At 35.7% G+C, this 24096-nt stretch overlaps 5 protein-coding genes and 1 pseudogene across 9 annotated transcripts; 3 read left to right on the top strand and 3 right to left on the bottom strand.

The window, feature by feature from the left end:
- The first annotated feature begins 21 nt into the window (after window positions 1-21).
- On the top strand, window positions 22-6735 carry AT1G11270 (F-box and associated interaction domains-containing protein). Of its 3 annotated transcripts, NM_202082.1 has the most exons (4): window positions 133-323; window positions 447-1123; window positions 1273-1424; window positions 6424-6675. In NM_202082.1, the coding sequence occupies exons 2-3, from the start codon at window positions 468-470 to the stop codon at window positions 1286-1288; spliced, it is 672 nt and encodes a 223-aa protein (NP_973811.1). In that variant the 5' UTR covers window positions 133-323; window positions 447-467; the 3' UTR covers window positions 1289-1424; window positions 6424-6675. The 3 variants fall into 3 exon arrangements, with proteins under 3 accessions (NP_172594.1, NP_973810.1, NP_973811.1); NM_202081.2 differs by having other exon boundaries at window positions 92-323; window positions 447-1424; window positions 6424-6735; NM_101000.5 differs by lacking the exon at window positions 6424-6675 and having other exon boundaries at window positions 22-323; window positions 447-1614.
- AT1G11265 lies at window positions 1828-5886 on the bottom strand (annotated as a pseudogene; the record flags this gene model as incomplete). Its single annotated transcript has 1 exon — window positions 1828-5886.
- STP1 (sugar transporter 1) lies at window positions 6298-9885 on the bottom strand. Its single transcript, NM_100998.4, has 4 exons — window positions 9529-9885; window positions 8899-9221; window positions 7563-8192; window positions 6298-7470 (listed from the first exon to the last, which is right to left on the bottom strand). Exons 1-4 carry the CDS (start codon window positions 9659-9661, stop codon window positions 6988-6990), a joined length of 1569 nt encoding a protein of 522 aa, NP_172592.1. The 5' UTR covers window positions 9662-9885; the 3' UTR covers window positions 6298-6987.
- A 7133-nt stretch (window positions 9886-17018) lies between these two features.
- SYP125 (syntaxin of plants 125) lies at window positions 17019-18600 on the bottom strand. Its single transcript, NM_100997.2, has 2 exons — window positions 17934-18600; window positions 17019-17847 (listed from the first exon to the last, which is right to left on the bottom strand). The coding sequence occupies exons 1-2, from the start codon at window positions 18395-18397 to the stop codon at window positions 17415-17417; spliced, it is 897 nt and encodes a 298-aa protein (NP_172591.1). The 5' UTR covers window positions 18398-18600; the 3' UTR covers window positions 17019-17414.
- Window positions 17322-20367, top strand: AT1G11240 (ribosomal RNA-processing protein). The gene is made up of 4 exons (NM_100996.3): window positions 17322-19033; window positions 19131-19236; window positions 19601-19715; window positions 19929-20367. Exons 1-4 carry the CDS (start codon window positions 18909-18911, stop codon window positions 20183-20185), a joined length of 603 nt encoding a protein of 200 aa, NP_563886.1. The 5' UTR covers window positions 17322-18908; the 3' UTR covers window positions 20186-20367.
- A 2270-nt stretch (window positions 20368-22637) lies between these two features.
- Window positions 22638-23853, top strand: AT1G11230 (transmembrane protein, putative (DUF761)). Of its 2 annotated transcripts, NM_100995.3 has the most exons (2): window positions 22638-23215; window positions 23336-23853. In NM_100995.3, exons 1-2 carry the CDS (start codon window positions 22657-22659, stop codon window positions 23680-23682), a joined length of 906 nt encoding a protein of 301 aa, NP_172589.1. In that variant the 5' UTR covers window positions 22638-22656; the 3' UTR covers window positions 23683-23853. The 2 variants fall into 2 exon arrangements, with proteins under 2 accessions (NP_172589.1, NP_001184961.1); NM_001198032.1 differs by having other exon boundaries at window positions 22638-23853.
- The last annotated feature ends 243 nt before the right edge of the window (window positions 23854-24096 follow it).

The raw sequence follows: 24096 nt of genomic DNA, 5'->3' as shown, positions 1-24096 counted from the left end.
CCAATGCATTTTTTTTTTTTTGAATCATGTCAAGAATCAAGGGGTTTTTTATTTTCTTTTTGGGACCGGCGTTTACGGACTTCTTTTTTTTATGTGACAAAGAAAAAGGATTGTGGGTTGAAAGCCCAAAAGAAAGAGAGGGTTGCAAAGAGGTTGCAGGTATAACTTTAACTTGTTCTGAGTTTCCGATGAGATGATCTCTGCCTCTCTCCTCCACCGGTAAGAGCATCGACATCAACGCTCATATAGGATAAAAAAGATTGTTCTAAGGGTAGAGACTTAGAAATCGGACTCCTGAGTATTTGATTTCATCATTTCGTGAGGTACTTCACCCTGTAAATTATTTATTTATAATTATTTTCTGTGATTGTGTTTTTTGATTTCCTTAAGCTCAACTCGTGTTTGTGTATATATATATATAAATTGTCTGTTGATCAATCAATTAGAGAGATAGAGACAAGAAGACAATGTTGAAAAGAGATTGCTCGAGTGTTGTTGGATCGGAAAGAGAGAGAGATGGCTCCAGTTTGGCTTTGAAAAGACATTGCTCTAGTGTGGTGAAATTGCTGCTACCACACGATGTTGTTGGGCTCATCCTCGAGAGACTTCCTGTGGAGTCTCTGCTGAGATTCAAGTGCGTATCCAACCAGTGGAAATCCACAATCGAGTCCCAGTGTTTTCAAGAACGACAGTTGATCCGTCGTATGGAGTCCCGAGGTCCTGATGTTCTTGTAGTGTCCTTTGCTGATGATGAAGATAAGTATGGGAGAAAAGCTGTGTTTGGTTCGTCCATAGTTTCTACGTTCAGATTCCCTACTCTGCACACCTTGATCTGCTATGGTAGTTGTGAAGGTCTGATATGCATCTACTGTGTTTACTCACCGAATATCGTGGTGAATCCCGCCACTAAATGGCATCGAAGTTGTCCTCTTTCCAACTTGCAACAGTTCCTCGACGACAAATTTGAAAAGAAAGAGTATGACTTCCCAACTCCTAAACTTGCATTCGGTAAAGACAAACTCAATGGCACATATAAGCAGGTTTGGTTATATAATTCATCCGAGTTTCGCCTCGACGACGTTACAACTTGTGAAGTTTTCGATTTTAGCAACAATGCTTGGAGGTACGTTCACCCTGCTTCTCCTTATCGGATAAATGATTACCAAGATCCCGTGTATTCTGATGGATCAGTTCATTGGCTCACCGAGGGTAAAGAATCCAAGATTTTATCTTTCCATCTTCACACTGAAACTTTTCAAGTCTTATGTGAAGCTCCCTTCCTCCGTGAACGTGACCCTGTTGGCGACTCCATGTGCATCCTCGATAATCGCTTGTGCGTTTCTGAGATAAACGGTCCTGCCCAACTGATATGGTCCTTGGATTCTTCAGGCGGCAACAAGTGTTAGAGTAAAATTCTTTTAGAGGTAATGGAGAAAGTGTTTAAGTGTTTTGAGAGAGTTTTTTAGGAAATAGAACTTTTATTACTTTGCTTTAAACTTGAATACAACTTCACAACATTGCAACATTTGAGAGGGGGAGGAGGTATTTATAGCCTCCAAACTACAAAATATCTAAAATATTTTAATCCTAAGTCTAGAGAGTTCTTACATAAGATCTAGATTACATTATTCAAATTATCTAGATTATTCTATTAGAGTATCTAGATTTTTATGTTTAAGGAGGTGGAAGATGATTCTAGAAAATTTCTAGAATCTTTTAAGGAGGTGGAAATGATGATATTTCTAGAGAAAACTCTAGAACTTGGATTTGGCCATAATTAATTATTGGATAATTGATCCAATAATTAAACTTGATTCAAAATCAAGTTTAACTTTCAACACCCCCTCTTAAACTTGATTTTGCTACTCCAAGCAAACTCCTCATCTTGATAAAGTTTTCACGCTTGAGAGGCTTGGTAAAAAAATCGGCTACTTGATCATGTGTCTTCACATACTCCAATTGCACGTCCTTCTTGCTAACACACTCTCTAATGTAGTGATAGCGTGTGTCAATGTGTTTACTTCGATCATGGAAGACCGGGTTCTTCGCCAAAGCTATTGCCGACTTGTTGTCCACAAAGATCTTCGTTGGTTCCTCTTGTGGTAAGCTTAACTCCTTCAAGAGGTTTCTTAACCAAATAGCATGGCATACACATGACGTAGCCGCTACATACTCCGCTTCACAAGTGGATAGAGTGACAATTGGTTGTTTCTTCGACATCCATGTGAAAGCCGTGTCTCCAATGTAAAACACAAAACCACTTGTACTCTTTCGGTCATCTACGTCTCCACCCCAATCGCTATCGCTATATCCAACAAGCTTGTAATCACTAGTAGTTGAATAATGTAAGCCAAAGTTTACAGTACCTTTGATATAGCGAAGAATCCTTTTTGCCGCTTTGAAATGAGTTGTTGTTGGATGCTCCATGTAACGACTAACAACTCCGACCGCATATAAAATATCGGGCCTTGTGCATGTTAAGTATCTCAAGCTTCCAACCAAGCTCTTAAAGGTTGTTGGATCCACTCCTTCCCCTTCTTCTTTCTTTGATAGTTTGATTCCGCATTCCATTGGTGTACAAACGGGATTTGAGTCATCCATCTTGAACTTCTTAAGTACCTCCTTAGCATAGCCTTCTTGAGTTATGAATATTCCATTGTCTTCTTGTTTTACTTCAATTCCGAGATAGTAAGACATCAATCCAATGTCCGTCATCTCGAACTCCTTCGTCATCTCTTTCTTGAATTCTTCGAATATGCTTGGATTGTTACCCGTGAATATCAAGTCATCTACATATAAGCATGCGATCAATATATCTTCTTTTTGAATTTTGATATAGAGTGCATGCTCATATGGACACTTGATGAAATCTTTCTCCTTGAAATACTTGTCAATTCGAGTATTCCAAGCTCTTGGGGCTTGTTTTAATCCATAAAGCACCTTTTTTAGCCTCAAGACTTTGTCTTCTTCACCTTTGACTATGTAGCCTTGTGGTTGCTCAATGTAAACTTCTTCTTCAAGATCTCCATTTAAGAAGGCCGACTTGACATCCATTTGATGTATCTTCCACTTGTTTTGAGCCGCTAGTGAGATGATTAGTCTAACCGTTTCTAGACGAGCAACGGGAGCAAATACCTCGTCATAGTCAATTCCGACTCTTTGACTATAACCTTTTGCAACCAATCTTGCTTTGTATCTTTCCACTTCTCCTTTAGAGTTTTTCTTTGCTTTATACACCCACTTCACGCCAATTGCCTTGTGTCCATTTGGAAGTGAAGTTAACTCCCATGTGTCATTCTTTTGTATTGATTTGATCTCTTCATCCATGGCATTTCTCCAAGTCTTCTTTTCAATGGCTTTTTGGAAATCCATGGGTTCGCACTCCGCAAATAAACAAAATAAGGTAAGGTTTTCTTGATTTTCGGTTACCTCATAGAGCTCTTGTATACTTCTAAAACGCGGAGTCCTTTCACTCGAACTTTCTTCTATTTGAGAACTTGTTGGTGAAGTTGGTGGTGTAGTAGGCTCTTCACTTGGTGGCTCCTCTCTTGTTGGCTCCGGCTCATCTTCTTCAAAATGTGGAAAGAAGTTATAATCTTCTTCATTTGAGTTCCAATCCCATTCTCCTTCTTCATCGAACACTATATTTCGACTAATAATTGTCTTCTTCGTATCGGGATTATAGAGCTTGTAGCCTTTGGAGTTGTTATCATAACCAATGAAGATATACTTCTCACTTTTGTCATCTAGTTTGCTCCGCTTCTCATCCGGTACATGAGCATGAGCAATACTTCCAAAGACTCTTAAATGAGAAACACCGGGCTTTCTTCCGCTCCAAGCTTCTTGTGGTGTTTTTCCGGAGACACTTTTTGTTGGAGATCGATTTAATAGATAAACCGCACACGCGACCGCTTCCGCCCACAACTCTTTTGGTAGTCTCTTACTTTTGAGCATGCTCCTTGCCATCTCAAGAATTGTTCTATTCTTTCTTTCCACTACACCATTTTGTTGAGGGGATCTTGGCACCGTTAATTGTCTTCGAATGCCGTTGTCTTCACAATACTTAAGAAACTCCTTGGATGTAAATTCTCCTCCACGGTCGGATCTCATGGTTTTGATCACAAGACCACTCTCCTTCTCAACATGGGCTTTAAACTTTTTGAAAATTTCGAACACCTCGGATTTTTCTTTCAAAAAATATACCCATGTTTTTCTTGAAAAATCATCAATAAAGAGAAGGAAGTAATTACTTTTACCAAGTGATTTCGGCTTGATCGGACCACACACATCGGTGTGTATTAGCTCCAACGGTTTTTGTGCTCTTGAACTTGACTCCTTTGGAAAGCTCATTTTGAATTGCTTTCCAAGTAGACATCCTTCACACACTTGATTTGGATGATTTATACAAGGTAGCCCTCTCACCATTTCCTTCCTTGAAAGCAACTCCAATCCTCCAAAATTTAGATGTCCGAATCGAAGATGCCATAGCCAAGACTCCTCTTTGTAACACATCTTAAGACATTGTGCAATGTCATTTCGAATGTTGAGGACAAACATTCTATTTTTCGACATTGGCACCTTGGTAATGAGATTGCTTTCTTGGTCTCTTATTGAAAGGTTATTATCTTTTAATCTAATATCATAACCTTTCTCTAAGAGTTGTCCAAGGCTCAAGATGTTTGTCTTCATGCTCGGAATATAGTAAACGTTGGAAATAAATTGATGATCTCCATTCTTCAATCGAATGAGAATGTTTCCTTTACCTTTTACCTCCATCTTCGATTCATCTCCTAAAGCCACATTTCCTCTCACCGATTCATCAAGCTCCGCGAACATACTTTTTCTCCCGCACATGTGATTACTTGCACCACTATCGAGGTACCACTTATGATTCTCTTTTTGTTCATCTTTCTTGTAGCTAGCCATTAATAACATGTCTTCTTCTTGAATTTTTTCTTCAACGTAGTTGGCCTTCTCCTCAAATTTTTTGTTGCTAGGAGCTTTACATTCAGAAGCATAATGTCCAAACTTCCCACAATTGTAGCATTTGACACTTGATTTATCGTATCTTGATTTTGGGTGTCCTTTCCCACGACCTCTTGATGAGTTTTCACCTCTTTGGTTTGTGTTGTCTTCATGTGGCCTCCAACCACGTCCATTTCCATATCCACCACGACCTCGTCCTCGTACTTGACCACCACCTCTTCTTTGGTAACTTTGGCCGTTTTCTTCTTTTGTAATTTGCATATTGAGGACTTGTTCGACGATATCTTCTTTCTTCTTCTTCTTTTCTTCATAAGCTTGTAATGACCCAAGAAGTTGCTCTATTGTCATAGCTTCTAAATCTTTTGTTTCTTCAATGACGGTGACAATATGCTCAAATTTTAGATCCAATGATCTAAGAACTTTCTCCATGATTCTCACATCATCTAGCTTCTCTCCGTTTCTTTTAAGGTTATTAGTAACCGTCAACACTCTTGAGAAGTAATCGGAGACGAGTTCACCTTCCTTCATTTGTAGTGCTTCAAATTCTCCTCTTAGAGTTTGAAGACGTACTTTCTTGACTTGATCGGCACCTTTGTAAGAGGTTCGAAGCTTCTCCCATGCTTCTTTCGCCGACGTAGCTTCAACGACCTTCTCGAACGTATCTTCATCTAATCCTTGATAGATTAGACAGAGAGCTTTCTTGTCTCTCTTTCTTGAGTCTCTCAAACCATCTTTTTGAGTTTGAGAAAGACTACCTTCATTCTCCGGTTCAATGAAACCTTTCTCGACTATCTCCCACACGTCATGTGCTCCTAGGATAGCCTTCATTCGTAGACTCCAATTATCATAGTTGCTCTTTGTGAGCACCGGGACTTGGAAGGGAACATTATTACTCGCCATCTTTAGGATCTTCAAGCTCTGATACCACTTTGTTAGAGTAAAATTCTTTTAGAGGTAATGGAGAAAGTGTTTAAGTGTTTTGAGAGAGTTTTTTAGGAAATAGAACTTTTATTACTTTGCTTTAAACTTGAATACAACTTCACAACATTGCAACATTTGAGAGGGGGAGGAGGTATTTATAGCCTCCAAACTACAAAATATCTAAAATATTTTAATCCTAAGTCTAGAGAGTTCTTACATAAGATCTAGATTACATTATTCAAATTATCTAGATTATTCTATTAGAGTATCTAGATTTTTATGTTTAAGGAGGTGGAAGATGATTCTAGAAAATTTCTAGAATCTTTTAAGGAGGTGGAAATGATGATATTTCTAGAGAAAACTCTAGAACTTGGATTTGGCCATAATTAATTATTGGATAATTGATCCAATAATTAAACTTGATTCAAAATCAAGTTTAACTTTCAACAACAAGACATGGAAGAAATTGTGTTCCATAGATCTCACAGTAAATATCTCTTGGTTTTTTTCTTTCAGCTACCCATTGGCTCCAATAGCAATCATGGACGGGAATAAGCTATTGCTTCAAGGTCGAAATAGCTGGGGACATCGGGTGATATATGATCTCCATGACAAATCTTATGATTTACTCTTTGACCCTTCAACCGGATATGCTGTTTATTATTACCAAAGCTTATTCTCTGCTTAATTTGTCTTTCTTTTCGTTCTACCAATGATGAACCTTTGTAATTTAACATTTTCTGCATTTTTAGCTTCTTCTCGGATTTTCTTTGTTGATCTCAGCATTTTTAGATTTTTGTCTAAATATATTTTTGTTGGTGGTACTTAGTTATATTGTTGGTGGTTCATTGGAGTACAATGCTGCGAAAGAAGAATCAAAGAGAAAACACTTGGTTTAAGTAAAGAGTATAACAATTACAGACAATTAACGAAGAATCATATGCATAATTTCTTCATGTGGTATTGAATTATATAAACACCAATAAATATCTAGGCTAATACACTTTTTCCTTTACGACATTAGAAATTACAAATCTTTTTTCTTTCTTTCTTAAAACTCTCATTAAAAACAATGATAAATCAAACATGCTTCGTTCCAGCTTGGTTACTGTTCTTGCCCATCTCAAGCGCATTCCCATACTCACCATCCTCCACAAACCTTGACCAATACCAGTGTGACCTCCACACTTGACCCATCTCCTCTATCGGAATCCCTTTCGTCTCCGGCAAGAAAATGTATACAAAGATCGACATCACCACCACGAAAAAGGCGAAAACAAGGAATAACCCAAACTTCAAATGACAAAGCATCGTCAAGAAGATTTGCGCGATAATGAACGTGAAGATCATGTTCACGGACACGGTGATACTCTGCGCCGCCGACCTTATCTCCAACGGGAAGATTTCACTCGGTACTAACCACCCTAGTGGGCCCCACGACCACGCAAAACCCGCCACATAGATGCAAATGAACGTTACAACCACTATAGCATACCACTTTGGTAGCTCACCAGGGGTCCCGTCTACCCCAAACTTGGCCCCTATGCAAGCTGCAACCACAGCCTACAATTACACAGAGAGTGAACCAACACATCTTTATTAGTATATGTTTATATAGATCTTAGAGATAAATAAAAGTAGTAATTGTTCCTTACCTGGCATATAAGCATTTGTGTACCACCTTCAAGAAAGAGAAACCGACGTCCCCATCTGTCAACACCGTAGATAGAAACAAGCGTAGCGGCCACGTTAACCGAGCCAGTGACCACAGCGGACATGAGAGAAGCATCGGTCGTGAAACCAATGGTGTTGAACAAAACCGGAGCGTAAAACATAATCACATTGATTCCGGTTAGCTGTTGAAAGAACGGAATCATAACGGCCATTGTGAGATGTGGTCGGTACTTGCGGCGGAGGAGGTTTCTCCACGGGTGCTCTATCGACTGCGACTCTTTACTAGCGGCGACCAAATCGTCAAACTCTTGGCTGACGTCATCGACACCACGGATTCGTCTGAGCTTGGTTTTGGCTTCTTCGTGTTGGCCACGCTCGATCATTGAATTGGGAGTGTCAGGGAGGACGAGGGAGCCGATGGTTATGATCAAGGCAGGAACCACCGCGCCTCCGAGACTGAGCCGCCATCCCCAACCGCCTTTGATCTTGGCGAAGAAGTAGTTTAGCACTTCGGCGACGAGGATTCCGATTGTAATTGAGAGCTGGAAACCAATGTTTAAAGCTCCTCTGTATTTGTATGGAGCCATCTCAGAGAGGTACAGTGGCACAGCCTGTAAATAGTGATATTAACTAGGGTTAGTTACGTAGTTAGCAGGTTTAAGTAGATACGTGTCCTAATCTGACTTTTTTAAGTGAGTGAAGATTCTGATTGTTCGAGATCAAATAGAGATATGAACGTAAATATGGAAGTTAAACAGGGTCAATTTTGTCATTGCGTTATAACTCGAAGATAGGTCCGAATATGACCTTTTTCCTAACTAAAAAATATATAATATGACGTCAAAAACAATATATTTTTTTAATTAATTAAAACAATGGAAATGGAGAGAAAGAGACATCATCACAGTCTAATGAAAAGACCATGTGGAATTGTGGATACTAGCAGAAAAACAAATCAATAACAAAATTCAATAATTGTAATATCATATACTCTATAACGTGGAATATAATGATCGTTGTAGTAGAAAAGCAAAAGAAAATTGATAAAGTCAAGTTGACCTAACTATTTTATGATTATGTTTAATGAAAGTAGTTGGCTTAGTCCATAACTTTTTTTCCAAAACCAAGGTACATTTATAACGGTTATAAATATAACTTTCAATACATTAATAACTTCTATAGTAGTATTAAAGACAATTTTATTTTTGTTAGTTTTCTGTTCGACAAAAAAAAATCAATTTTGATAGAAACACATTATGGATGGTTATTTGTAAACTAAACCAACGTAATTAAAATTAAGGTTTTTTAATGACGGACCTGATTAGCGAAACCGATACCGAAACCAAGCAAGATACGACCGACGATGAGCATCCAAACATGTTTGGCGAAACCATTGATGAGAGCTCCGGCGCAGAAGAGTATGCCGCCGAAGAGCATCGAGAGCCGCCGTCCGAACTTTCTTGTCACGGTGGAAGCCACCAGCGACGAAATTAGCGCCGCTAGATATAGAGACGATGTGAACATCGTTAGCGTCGGGCTATCGTACTGACAGTACTGGTTCGTTGACGCGTCCTCTTGTTGTTTCCGATACACCGACGGGAAGAATCGCTTGAGGAAAGACGGCATAGACGTCACACCACCTGTAAATATTTTAAATTCATTAACAGATATCCCAGAGAAAATTTATCAGACATGGATGAGGGTTTACATGACTCTGTTTTAAAACATGTGCGGCGATTTTGTAATTTTAAAGACTTGCAATATTGTTGGTGATTCTGTAATTTTGAGCCTTGTGTGTCATCATGACTAAAGTGAAAATATGGGGTGGGTACTCTAATGTTTTCGTATCAAAAACGACAATTATTATTTCTGATTTGGGTGTGTTGATGACTACATAGATACTTTTGGGGTGGAAATGTAAAATCTGAAAAATAGAGAGACACTAACCGGAGATTCCGATATCGTATCCGAAGATGAGACCGCCCATGGCAGCAACAACGCAAGTGAAGAGAACAAAGGGAGTGAGTTTGCCGGGATAAGCCTTTTGGCCATCCCCGACGACGAATCCACCGGCAGGCATTTCTTTTATCCTAAACAAGACCCGTAAAGTCTTTAGGATTCTTCTTTAGGCCCTCTTGTTTATTTTTGATGGGATGGGTTTTTGCAAACGAAAGGAAAGTGGAACCGAAATTGAGAAAGAGATATTAGATGGAGAGATCAGAGATTATTTATCAGAGTTATATAGACAGTGGGGAATAGAAGTGGAAAAGTGTTGAGCTGTCTTTTCGTATTTTCTTAGCTGTGAATCTATAATTAATTTAATTTTCTTACAAATAATGCGGTACTAATTATCCACATTATAAGATAAATTATGTGACGTTGTTTCATGATTTTGAGCCACTTGGTTACCGTTATGTGAACATTTATTAACCGCATCATGACTTTAAGAGTCCGTGGATTTATGTACGTATGTCTTATTTTAAATATTTACCATTAGTTCACAACAAAATATATATATATATATATATATATATATATATATATACCATTCATCACCACATTAGTTTTATAAATGATTGAGAATGTTAAAATGTGAAACATAATTGCTATATCTTTCTTTAAATTAGTTTATTCTAATTTATATATATATATATATAAAAATACCTGAATAAATGAATTGCAACAAAAATCTTAACACATCAATCTAGAGAAAGAAAAAAGTGGACACCAGAGGTGTTAGTAGTGTGTGAATAAAATTGTGGCCGATGTACATGAGTGTAAAATCAAATTCAGTTCGTTGACTTGAAGACCCACTTGATGGTTCAACGGCTCTATCCAATTCCATACGTATACATAACGAGTAATGTCCAAATTATCTTTGTTCGTTTTCAAGATTTTGTTTTCGGGATAATGTAACTCATTAATGTATCGTATATCCTCAAAATTCCTAATTAGGTACTAGAAACTCATTAACAATAAAGACAATAGTAGAAGACTTGTTTACAAAAATGTTATTAAAAACGTGGAAAAAAATATATATATATTGAACCATTGTATGATATCATTTTTAATAAATCCAACATAGTGCTCTAAACTTTCAACTTTTGTACCCATAAATTGACTAATATCAGTTCAAATTAACGTCATATATCATGCAAAAACAAATACTTCAAAATGTACCAAATAGTAATAAATTGTGTATCACAAGATATCATAAACATAAAATTTTACCAAAAGAAGAGTTGAGGTCGGTGGAATGGTGGCAAAAATAAATGAACACGTCATGTGCTAATCAGCAAGGATCGCATTTCATTCGACGGTCCAACTAATTTTCTTGATCTATTTGGATAACATTAAATTCGTTTTGGATAATGTTCTTGGAATTAATTTGTTTCATGGGATGCAGCATTGGTTTTTCTTATAAAGTGACATCGAAATTTTCTTTACAGATATAAAGATTTATTTTTCAATTTCGACCACGCAAAGATTTTGTTTATCTAGAAAAGAACATAACAATGTACGGTTACGTGGAATGCTTATCCATATATCTTCTTTTTGAGTTTGAAAGTGTTGTTAACGTTCACATATATAAGTCCGTGGTATTAGGATAGGTTCAAAATTTATAGGACAGATTCATATGTACGCAATTTTAAAATACTCTTTTTCTTTCTTCAGTCTTACTTGATGTTAATTGGTTTCCATCTAATCTTTGGCTTTTTGCTTAATAGGCAGAGTAAAGAGAAAGAGGCAAAATTTGGTTGATAAAAAAAGGTAAAGGCGAATAAAGAAATTGTTTTAAAATAAAGGGGTTAAAGGTAATTTTAAAAAGCTGTGCTTATTCTTTTCCCAGATTCGCGGCACTTCTGAACTAAGATTTGCATATGATTATCATTTATCATAACCCAAACTTCCTAAATTACCCCTGTACACTTCCCCCTTTTGATAATTCACAACCAAATGGAACTTTCATAATTTCAAACTCACTGCGAAATTCCAAAACAACATAATTGTCAAACTTCCTGAAAAATCTGTGTAAAATGAAGTATAGTAATTGCTAGAGCAGTGAATATAAAATCCAAGGACAAAGGGACGAATATGACATTTTTGGGTGGATTTTTAATTAATAAACGTCGTAGTGAAGGATGATAAAGACAAGATCTTTTTTATATAAAGAAAATACAGGATATTTTGTACGAATGATAAATGATAAACTAAATTTGTAAAACGAAAAGATGGTCCCTGGGTTTTCTCAAAGAAAAAAAAAGATCAAGGTAAATTTCAACAAAAATTTATGCAAAATGGGGAAAATCCCAAAAACAACATCAACTAATTTTAATTTGGATGTTTAATACCCAATACTTTTAGATTAGTTTAAAAATACAAAACATTTAAAATATTAGTAGATTCGACTCCGTAACTTACCGTCCGTTAACGGCCGTTACAAAATCGTTAACTAGCGTTAAATTTTCAGTTCTACGTATTTAAACTGATATATACAATTTATTTATATGCATTAAGGCATATTGTGTTGTAGTCTGGTGGTGAAAGCTGTGTATTATCAACAGTCGAACCCGGGATTGAAACTCCATTAAAAAAAAAATTCGTTTTTTTTTTCTTCCGTCTTCTTCCTCTGACAAAGAACAACACGAAATTTTTCAGTATTGGATCTGACCTTAAATTTTCAGTATTGGATCTGAAATTTTTCTTCCGTCTTTTTCGTCTTCTCTCTTTCTCTTTGTAATGTAAAACCTTAATTGATGGGAAGATTTTTTAAAATTTTGAGCAATTTTAAATTAACAAATCAAAGATTTTTAAAGATCTTTGCTGGACCTTATAGCCGGAATCTAGTCTATGATGCATGAATCCAAGCTATGTTACTCTGTTGACCGGCGGCTAGGGTTTCTATTTGCAGAGCAAAAAAGATGAAAAAGGGATCTGTAGGCTTTTCGAACCCAGGACCCTATGGGTTGTTGACCTCATCCGTTACCACCAAGCTAAAGCATTATATTCACTAGTATTTATAAACAAAAAGTATTATATTCGTTTAAATGCGTGTAGTTAGAATTTAACGTCAGTCAGAGATTCTTTAACGGTTGTAAAGGGACGTTAAGTCACGGGTTTGAATTCACTAACAATTTAAATGTAAAGTATTTTTAAGCTAAATATATATAATTAAGGTATTTTTATTCCAATCAAAAAGTATTGTGTATTAAACATTCAAATTAAAATTAGTTGGGTTTTTTTTTTGGGATTTTTCCATGCAAAATGATAGTTATGATTTTCAAACTCTCCTCGGCTAACGTGAAGACAAATTTTATGGAATATTCGAATTTTTGGCGTTTTTGACGAATTTTTAAAATCAGAATCAGCAAAAATACAAGTATCTCATGAACTGTTTCTCTAATGAGTACAGTTATGTTACTTACCAAAAAAGAAAAAGTATAATTATGTATAAAATACATTAGCGTTTAGTAATGGCCAATTGAAAAGAAGGTTAGCATCTTCATTTCCACCAAAATAAATAATTACTCTTTTTGAGTAAGAAATAAAACATTAATAATTTTTTTTTTTTTTTCCAAATCATTCACCTGGTATCCGATGGGTCCATATACCATACAAATAATTAATATCTGACAACAATGTTATGTTATTCTAAGGGTTTTTCTACATAATCGTTTGAAAATTTCTTATGTTCAATGAATTCTATATTGAATGCTCGAAGAAAATTAGTAAGGACGAAAACTTAGAAGAAGAAGAAATAATTCTGAATAAACCAATATGATTTAGGGGAACAAAAAAGGAAAAAAGAAGTCAAGGTCAACTAAAGGTGGTCACTGTGGCGCCCATTGTGTTTAGTTTGGTTTGACAAAAGTCACAACAGCTATTTCGGCTTAAGTTTTACTCAAAGACTTGTGTGTGTCCCATCTCTGATAGATTTCACGCGCTAAAATAGTTGACATTTCGGTTATCGTTGGTTTTACTGGTTAGTTCCATGGTTTGGTTTGCTCAGATTTTGTTACTTCCGTTGGAAAGTCTACTCTTGATTATGGATGGACGATTAGTATTTCGTATATCAAGTTCAATCTCATAGATGACAAGAATGTTAACCAATTTTTTATTTTTTTTTGTTAAAAGTACGAAAAGAAGTATCAATTAACTTGGTTAGTTTGGTTTTGAAAGTCCACTACTTTGGTTTGGTTTGGCAAACTTGGTTAGTTTGGTTCGATTAGTTGTGTTGTTCATTTTAAAGGATATGTTTGTATGTGACTATTGACTCCTTGCAAATTTAAATAGAAAAAAGTAAAAACATTGTAGTGTGAATTTTAAAAAAATGTCTTGATAGATATATGGAAAATATATGTGAATGTTATATAAACTCTTAAAATGACGGAACAAGAAGAGAGGCAAGGCAACAAGTGTTATGTTAAATTCCAACCTAATTAATGATCGTGTCTCTAGTGTGGAACGGTGACATATGAACTATTTAAGAATGCAAGCAAATCCACAAACTTGTTCAAAGATTGTTTTGGAGTGAATACGCATATCTTAATGAGAATCGTAATAAAAACAAATCACCAAGTTAAAGCCCACTTGTACATTTGATCTCCGTTATGAATTTTATATATATAGTTGCCTACCAATGAAAAATTAATACTCAACTTTTGTTTTGCTCGCAAGAGTCCAACATATTACCTCTCGTTAAAAAGTCAAAAACTATTTAGAATGTATAATAGATCTATAGATATCTATCGCTGTTTCAGTATGAAAGTCGACGACGCATGACTTTTCTCATTTCAATTTATTTTGCGGCGAAGCTCTCTTCTACACTCTCGCACCAAATGAAGGGCCAATCTCTATATACAAAACAAAAAAAAACGAAGAAGATAAGTCTCTATACAAAGATCAATTTGATGTATAAAATAAAGTATACGGACTTATATATAATTGGTCTTTGCCGCTGATACAAATCTTTTTGTTTCTTTTTAGCTATTGTATACATCCTTTAGAGTAATTCGATAGACTTCTGAATGCAAAGAATACCATAAGCTTATACTTCTTCTTCTTCTTCCTTTGGTAATCAAGGGTTCCATAATCAAAGATTGATTAGATCAATCTTTGAAATCTATAAAGAACATGAATATTCGAGTCATATATAGTCATGCATGATTGAAATTTCATAGAATATTCAAACTCTTATCGGCATTCATCGAAACATACTCTACTTTGTAATTGCTTGTGTCGACAATAATAGAATTATATCACAATCAAAATTTAAAAGCGTTGACGGACGAATCATGTTCATGCGTGCCGAACGGCTGAAACTAATGGCGACACCAAGGCTTTGCTGGTGTCTCCGTCCGTTGACTTTCTTTTGCATGAGAACAAAAATCTAGAAAACGATTTATATAGAAACAAAAACGAAACTAATTAACTATAAAATTCGTTACGACTTGATTAGTTGTTGTCACCAAACTCATAGTACTACTAACTAAGCTTAACACACAAATTGATAATTGAATATTCGATCTACTAAACAATTCTTAGCATTTTTCTTCTTTCTTTTTCAATTATTAGAGCCTTTAAGGGCAAAAGAAGTAGAGAACAGTAAAATCTGCTATGTGGTTAGTTGTTTGGACTTCATATGAAATTAGTTTATTACCTGGATTAATAGTCCAAATTTTTTTTATAAACCGGTGATATTTCCTTTTATAAACATGTGGACATCTTATTATATAAAATGTTTTTTAAAATTACTAACTCATAGGATTATGCCATGGGTCAAGTCTATCAATCAGATGTTGACACGTATAAGAAAATAATTAACTTTTTTCTTCTTAAAGAAATAGAAATACTAAAAAATAAATCAATTAACTTTTTTTTTCTTAAAGAAATAGAAAACTAAAAAATAAATCATTATTAACATATACTAATTCATATGTCTATATCTAAAAAATATTACATTTGTTTTTCTTAACCAAAAGAAAAATTAACCAAAAAAATTTATATATGTTATTGGTCAAATTTTTAATATGTATGGTATTAACAAATTTTTTATTATTATTATTTATGTTTTGTTAATTGTTAATAATTTTTAATATTAACTAAGATATAGATTTGATCTCATATATATATTATTTTGACATGAAATCATTATCAAGTAAGATGAAGTGTGTAGAATTAAAATCAAGCTTTTTATGAAATAGATAGTTAAATTGTATACAAAATTGAATATGTAAGATAAAAAATTTGTTCTTTTCTTCTAAATACTAAATTATAATAAAGAAAAAGTGTGTAGGTTACTATTTAGACTTCAAATATCATCAATAAGATTGAATGGGTATAATAAAATAAAATGCATAAGACTACTATTTTACTATTCAAAATTATATATCAAGAACAATGTATAGATTATTATTTTATTATTCAAAATTTAAATATTATCGATAAAAATTACAGTTACATCTTACACCCGCTTATTTAGGCGGGCCTTATCTAGTAAAATAGGATTCAAGGTGTTTAGTAAATCGTGGATGTTACTACTTTCTGCTTTCGTCATGAGTCGAAAATCTAATTCTGAAAAGGTAAATTAATCACCTAAAGGAAAATGGCTTTGGCCCAACCACTACAAGAGGCTAAACACATGAAATGAAATGAAATGAATGTGCTGATATCGAAAAATCTAGAGTGATGCTATTAGTTATTAACGCTAAGCTAAGATAGATAAGTATGGACGTTACCGAAGTCGAAGACATTAGTAGAAAATGTGTATAAGCAATTCAGTTTTGTATAGTTGGAAACTATCGATGAACGTGCATTATTCATAGAAAATGAATGAAAGTCTTTGGATTTAGCAGAAGAAAGTTTTGTCTTATCAGAATTTCTAATTCCCATAGGCTTTGGGATTAAGAGAGTCCGATACGATAAAGACTGAAATTAAAATATATGTATTCATGGATGGGGACACCGGACACATATATTATAATAATATAGAGAAAAGAGGGCTGAATCTTGACGTAAAAAAAAGAAGGTTGTATCTTACCGTTTCTCTGAAGTTAGTATGAAGCGGTTTCCTGAAGTGGTCCTTAGCCAAATAAATGTAAGCAAATGCGTTTTCGATCGCCCACCCAACGCACATGCCCCCCAATTCTTTACTCCAACACCACCTTCAAGGTACGTGGTTTTGACAACAAATGTCGTTTTATAAAGTTTTTAAATACATCCAACTAGTAAAGTTCATATATGAATTATTAAATAAATAAATGAAAACTCCTTTTGTCTCTCCAAATAACTGAGTTGTGGTTTATGAGAGACACCATTTATACCACCGTTATTGGTGGTATCTTAGCAAAAATTTTAGGCTAAAATTTGTGAAGAAAAAACTGTTATATAAGCTTAAAAGCTTTGTTTATCTTAATACATTTAGTTTATCGATTTTATTCCATTCCATACCATACGTAGCCCATATGCTTTTCCATTTCTATATACTTACAAACACAACCCTTTTGATAATGCTATTGCTAATCCCAAAATTTAGTTCCAATTTTCCGAAACAAATCCCTAATTTGAATCTAAAACAATGTATATGCTTCACTCTAACATTTCAGCATCTATGATACAACATTGTCATATAAACACTAACGATGAAGATAATAATTGTCAAAAGATATACAATAATAATAAAGAACTGGTACTTCAAAAATCTCTACAAATTGTTTGCCATGGTTTCACCGTAATCTAACTATTTCATTCAATATTAACAAAATATAAAATAAGAGGAAAAATAACAAGCGAAGAGATGATTTTGAGATTTCAAGTTCAACTCTTTAGAAAATTCACTTCAACATGAGCATTATGTGAGGTAGAAGGGGAATGAGAAGGAGGATAAAGATGACGATGAAGAGGATGATGGCGTAACAAGTCCATTTCCTCGAGCTCTTTTGGTATTCCCTCGCATCTTGGAGCTGATCAGTCCCTCTTCTCACAAACGAGCTCGCTTTCGCCACATGGCTCTCTATGTTGTTTAATTGTTGCCCTTGCGCTTCTACTAGAGCTGCCATGTCCAAGAAAACCTGGTGCAGCTCCAGTAGATTCTTCTCTATCTCCTTCACTGCATCATGTCTCTCCTGGATCTCAGATATCGTGTCTAGGATTTGACCTCTTCCTTGCTCTTGAATCGCTTTTTGGAGAAAATTCTCGCTCTCACCGCTCGCTATCAAGTTATCGATTGTTTGCTCGTCTGCTTTTTCTCCTGTTATTGTGAAATACCTGCACCAATTTTAACATAATCATATAACTTGCAACCCAAACAGAGCATAGCTTGCAACACAAGAAACCTAAAGAAAAACAAAGACCTGCGCTCTACGGTTTCCTTATACTCATTGTTCATACGAGCACGTAGACCTTGAAAACTATCCATCAAGTCTTTGAGCTTCTTCCCGAGACCGCTAACCACAGAAGATCGAGTCCTATCCGTAGACGAACCAGGCCCACAACCAGGGACATTACGGCTATTAGCATTCGCTTTCTCTAAGGCTTCGAGCTTCTGCTTGATGATTTTAACCCTCTTAAGGACCATTGCTACGTCTCCATCCATCTTAGCTCGTAGCTCTTTAACCTTCTTGGCATTGTGAACCGTCTTGCACTCCTCGTTTGAGTCTTGAAGCTTCTTATAAAGAGCCTCGACTCCTTTCATGTCGTCCTTCACATTCTCGACATCCTCGAAGAATTTATCGAGGTTCATCGTTTCTTGACCTGCCTCAACATCCCCCAGTTGAGCCTGGTTCTTCTTGAATGAATTAGAGAATAAATCGTTCATTTTTACTCTGTCTTTATTTTCTTTCTCTGGCTTAATTATGTACAGAAGTTTTTTTTTTGGGGTTTTATGTGTTTTTTTCTTTGATTTTGTTTTTGTTCAAAAGCAATTGATTATGATGATGAACATCACCATCGTCGTCCTCTGCATGAGTAAGAGGAAGAAGATGCTAGGAAGTTTTTTTTTTGTTTTATTTTGATGAGTGAAAAAGAAAAACTTTTAGTTTTGTGGGAAGGTTTATTTTGTTTTGTTAGAAACGAGAGACACAAGCCACTTTTGGTAATTGTCCAAATTTAGTCAATGGCATAACTTTTTCTTAACCAAATTAGCTCCATTTAGTCAAAGACAATATTACCCTTATAATGGGCCAAGCCTTAAAGCCTAAAGCCCAATTAAAAGGCCATTTTTTCTGCTTCCTGCTTCTTCTTCTTCATAGGCTTGTTTTGATTAAACCTCGCAAAACCTAATTTTTGACCTGAACCGCTTCGTTTCCGATCGGAGGAAGTATCTGGTGATGACGGGAGGCTTGCATAATGAGGAGGCGGGTTCACTGGCTACGCCGACTAGTGCTAGGCACATTGGGAAGAGAGCTCGCAAGAACAAAAGCCTCACCGTCTCTTTTGACGAGAAAGATCTCAAGTACAATAAAAATTCTAACTTTACTGCTGATTCAATCTGGGAATCTTTGAATTCGCATGATTAGTGAGTTTTCTGGTGTGTGTTGTTTTGTTGGTAGGGATTTTGTGACTGGTTTTCACAAGAGGAAGAAGAAAAGAAGAAAGGAAGCTCAGAAGCAGCAGGAGGAAGCTTTTAGGCGGAAACGAATCGAGGCCCGTAAGAATGTAAGCATCTAACTGTTCCTTCTTATTCTGATATGCGTTATAGATTAGTCTCAAATTCTTTGTTTAGCTAAATTTAGATTTGTCTGGAGCTTAAAAACACTGTCTTTTTGGTAAGAGGTTGTGCAATGAGCTTGTTCTGATTTGTTTCTATAGAAATTTGAGTGCTTCTTTTGTTTTGACCGCAATTGTTAATCGAAATTTTACATGTCCTTCGATAGTGTCTGTGATGTATGAGTGATTAATAGTGGATGAGATGTCAGAGAGATTGTTGATGATCAATCATTTTTATTATGTAGATTTTGATTCTTGGACTTGAGCCTATCTTTTCTCTTATTGTTCTGAATCTGGTATATGAGCTTTGCAGAGGAAATTGGAAGAGCTAATGGTTGCTGGTAATGGCGAGGATAATGAAGATGGGGAAGCTGAAGATGAAGTGGATGCAGAGGATGAAGAAGCAGAGCCTGATGCTTCAACATCTGGTAATCTTTTTGTAATCTTTTTTTTTTTTGTTTTCCATTACGCAATGATTGATAGTTTGTCGCCATAATGTGAAAGCTGGTTGATTGGAATGGAGAAGTTTGCAACACAAGCATTATTGATGTCTTTTTCTCCGTTGATTGCTTTTGCATTAGTATGATTTTGCTTTGACTGGCTTTGTTCTGATATTTGTTGTGTTTCTTTGTGGATGAAAGCCACGACGATGTATGATACAGGCGAGTTGAAAGTAACTGTGACAACAAGTGAGATATCTCGTGAAGAGGAAGAGCCTATTCGCAAGGAGAAGACTCAATCAACAGAATCAGGTTCCACGGCCAAAGCTTCCACAAAGCAGCCTGTGCCTGTGAGGAAAACCAAACCCATGAAACAGAGCAGGAGACGGTCAACCACCAAAACTATGAAGAAAAGGGATAAGAAGAAACAAGCAAGAGGGATCAAGACTTCGCGATAGGAGTAGAAATGTCTGTTGTCCTCTAAAAGCATGCTTTTAGAGCTTCTGATGATTCGGATTCTCGAGCGTTTTGATATTTTTCTGCTGTTGAAATGGAGGGTAACAATTGGATAATGTTGAGTTTTGTTGTAACAATCACATTTGTTAATCAAATCTGTAATGTTACACTTACTTTACCGTTCACCAAGTTCTTTGATCACTAACTCTTCCTATAAATTTGGTTAAATTGGTAACAAGCAATTACTGCGGTTGAATACTAACCGCTTTGGTGGCTACAAATCGGCAAAGGGGTTGGTTTTGGCGATTTAAAGAAGCGGTTCAAGTTGGCAGTAAAAAAGATATGCTCGAACATGATCTGATTTCGTATAGAAGGCCGGTTCAACCGTCATGGGCCTCATGGCACGGCTTACAAATTTGCAGAGGATGAATATTTCACTAAATAGAATACAAATGCAAATATGTATGACTTTCTCTAAAAAAAGAATTCAATCTAATTATTTAGTTCAATACATTTCCTAAATAGAAATCTTACCGAATATGGTATATATAATATATGTAGGTAACACATAAGTTGCAGTCTATAACAAATCTTTGTATAGTTTCAAGGAGGGTATAGTTCGTTACTACTTACATTTTATGTTACAGTTTACACGTTTTGATATTTTTTTTGTAACTCATCTGCAAATGTTAAACAATAACTAAAGAGATCCTTCGTTTTGATATATTGATATAAATCAGAGCAGCTAGTAGCACAGGGACACGAGAGATCTTTAGACCCGACATTTACCTTAAATAATGGTCAAATGTATGTTCGTTGAGAATTGAAACTCGACCTTCGCCACGTCTTAAGGAAATAAACATTTTGGAATTGTTTGATCCATTGATTATTGCCTAGAAGACGCCTTTGATTTATCTTAACTCTTAGGTAGAAGATATTTTCGAGCCAGAAAAGAAAGAGTCGAAGATCTTTTATTTCATTTTATCACTACGTGATAAAGTCCAAAATCAAGTAACTTGTGGTTGTCATTTGTCAATAATGTAAGTGATAAATTACGGGACCACGAAGTCACCATGAGACTTGTAACCCTAACAAAAACGTCTTAAAAATTGATGTCCTCATTTGTATCATACAATTTATATATTTATTACTAAATGGAACACCCACATGCATACGTCAATCTATCAAGCCCGCTAACTAAACGAAACGAATTTGTGGGAGCGTAATTGATATAGGCTACATATCAATCCACCATAACTAAAAAAATTGATGGGAAGACCAAATTCATAACACAAACTCACAAAAGCATTGAACTATCACACATCACAGATTCACAATTCACACAAAGCAAAGACATAACATTGAGACCAAGGGGAAGCCAATTAAACACGCAAGGTTACAACTTGCAAGATAGTATAGTGTCTTGTTTTTTCTTTTGCTAGTATAATATTGTCTTGTTTATTTCTTATAATGTTGCTTGTATGTAAATCGACCAAACAGTCAAGTTTATGTTTACATGCAAGGTATATATATTGAAAATTTATGTTCAATTGTTTGTTTTGCAGCAACAGATAATAATACATCACGAATAACGTAACTGCATTTTTTTTGGCTCAATCAGAAACAAGTATATATGTTTACCAAATCATTCTTCTCGTTTTACAAGATCTCATCGTGCATCAACTCTTCATGTGTTTTTTGTCGAACAAAACCAAAATACATAATTTATTAACTCGTATTTGTGGTAAGTACAACAAATACGTTTGCATATCAAAAAAAAAAAAAAACGTTTGCATATCATTTTGAAACTACCATTTGATTTTTTCTCCGGTGACTGAAAGTGAATATTGGTTGACAGACCTGACACTCGAGACTAAGATAAATAAGTGGTCGCAACTTTGGGAAACGATTGAAAACAAAAGAAAAAATAATAGGCGTTATTTTGCAAGTATTCTAAAGTCTCTATTTCCCACCAACCCCCATACAATTTACTGACTTATAATGTTTCCCGTTTAATTCCTTATTGATAAATTTTTGGAGGTTGAATAAACGACACGTGGAAAATATGACGTGGCAGAAAGACAAACTAAAAAGGCCACGTCTTCGTGCTGAATGAATTCATAATTTCGTACTACAAAATTAATATCACCTACCATTTTCGTCTATGACCTTAATCGATCTCATCCGTTCATCTCTTTATTCGTGGATCCAACGGTCTATATCAAATCATATCCCCATATTTATCAACAGTGGATAGATTAAGAAAATACCGAATTAAAAGGCCACGTCCTCTTATGCTGCATGAATTCGTATATTACCTACCATTTGCCATGCCCATAATCGATCCCAACCGTCCATCTTCCTGTTATTAGATCCAACGGTGTAGATTAAATCGTATCCTAAGCTTCCCCATGAGCTCCACCTATATATATCATCAGCCAGTGCATAGATCAAGAGGAAACCAACTCAGAAAATGGTTTGTTCGACCATCATCAAGGCGGTGCTTATATCCACCGGAATCATCACCGCCATGTCTATGTTTCTAAAGGTTTTCCTTCCCGTAACATTATATTTCTCCTTATCTTTTTCGACCCTTTGGAGTTCCTTCCTCCCGTGGCTGAAACCGCCGTACCTCTTCGTCTTCGTCAACGTCATGATCACCATTATTATTGCTTCTTCCAGATATTACCGGAGCATTGGTGATCACGATGGTAAAGACGAGAAGAATTTACACGGACGTGGCTACTATAGGATTCAAACTGAGCCAATCGTCAACCAAACTTCTCCGCCACGGCTTGAGGTTAAGGATATGGATCTTGACGTGGACTTTGACTTCATGGCGACGATTCAGCCGCCAGAGGTGGAGAGATCAGAGGTTGTGTATGAAGAGAAGGAGGAGGAGATTTCAGAACTGATTAACGGCGGAGATGAGTTTGTTGTGTTGGAAGAATCAGAGAATCTCCCTCCGGTTGAGAAGCCTTTGGTTTCGGCTAGATTTGAACACCGGAAAATGGTCAAAGTGACTCCAAAAGGTACTATCACTTCCAAATGTTTAAGGAAAAAGGTGACGTCATTCAAGACAACGGATAGGTTTTTATTCGAATTTTGGAACACTATTTATGTAACTTCGGAGGGGGATTATTATTTTGCAGGCGATGATATTAGAAAGAAGGCGTTGAAAGTGGTGAACCCGAAGCGAGATAATAAGTGGAAGACGATATCGGAGGAGGGAACGTCAAGACCGTTGAGTACTAGTCATTACCAGAGACCGGATATATTCGGACTTGGCGCCGGTGGTGATTCTTTGAGGAAATCAGAGACTTTTAGAGACGTGACTAATTACTATCACCAGTCGTCTCTGACGGTGACGCCTCCGGTGAAGATGGAGAAAGAGATGTTGCCGAGTCTAGAGGACCTGAATCGAAGAATTGAAGCGTTTATAAAGAAGGTTAAGGAAGAGAGGCTCGAGTCACTAAGGTTAGACAAAGAGGTCGCTTAGCTAGCTTTGTCGTAGTTATTACTCTTTTTTACTATTTTGATTGTCCTTTTTTTTTTCCTTCTATATATATACACATGAAATGAAACAAAAGACGTTAAATGTAACGATGGGTACGTATTAAATTGATATTGTAATATACAATATACAATGTAATGTTAGCACTGTTTTATTTACCTGATGAGATGCGTACTTCTGTTTGTTCAATCTAGATCATGGTCCGACGTCCAATAGAGGCGGTCCTGAGTTTACAGGCCCCAGCGAATCTTAAAACGTGGCTAAAGAAAAAACTAGAATTACTTATCAAAAATCCAAAAGAGAAAATAATATAACAACATGTATACATGTTTATATCAAAATCTGGATGTATTTAAATGATATAAGCTGAACTAGTTAAGCTTTAATAAGTGTTTACTT

Source organism: Arabidopsis thaliana (genome assembly GCF_000001735.4).
Source record: "Arabidopsis thaliana chromosome 1 sequence".
Taxonomy (NCBI): Eukaryota; Viridiplantae; Streptophyta; class Magnoliopsida; order Brassicales; family Brassicaceae; genus Arabidopsis; species Arabidopsis thaliana.
This window is presented reverse-complemented; position numbering and strand designations above follow the sequence as displayed.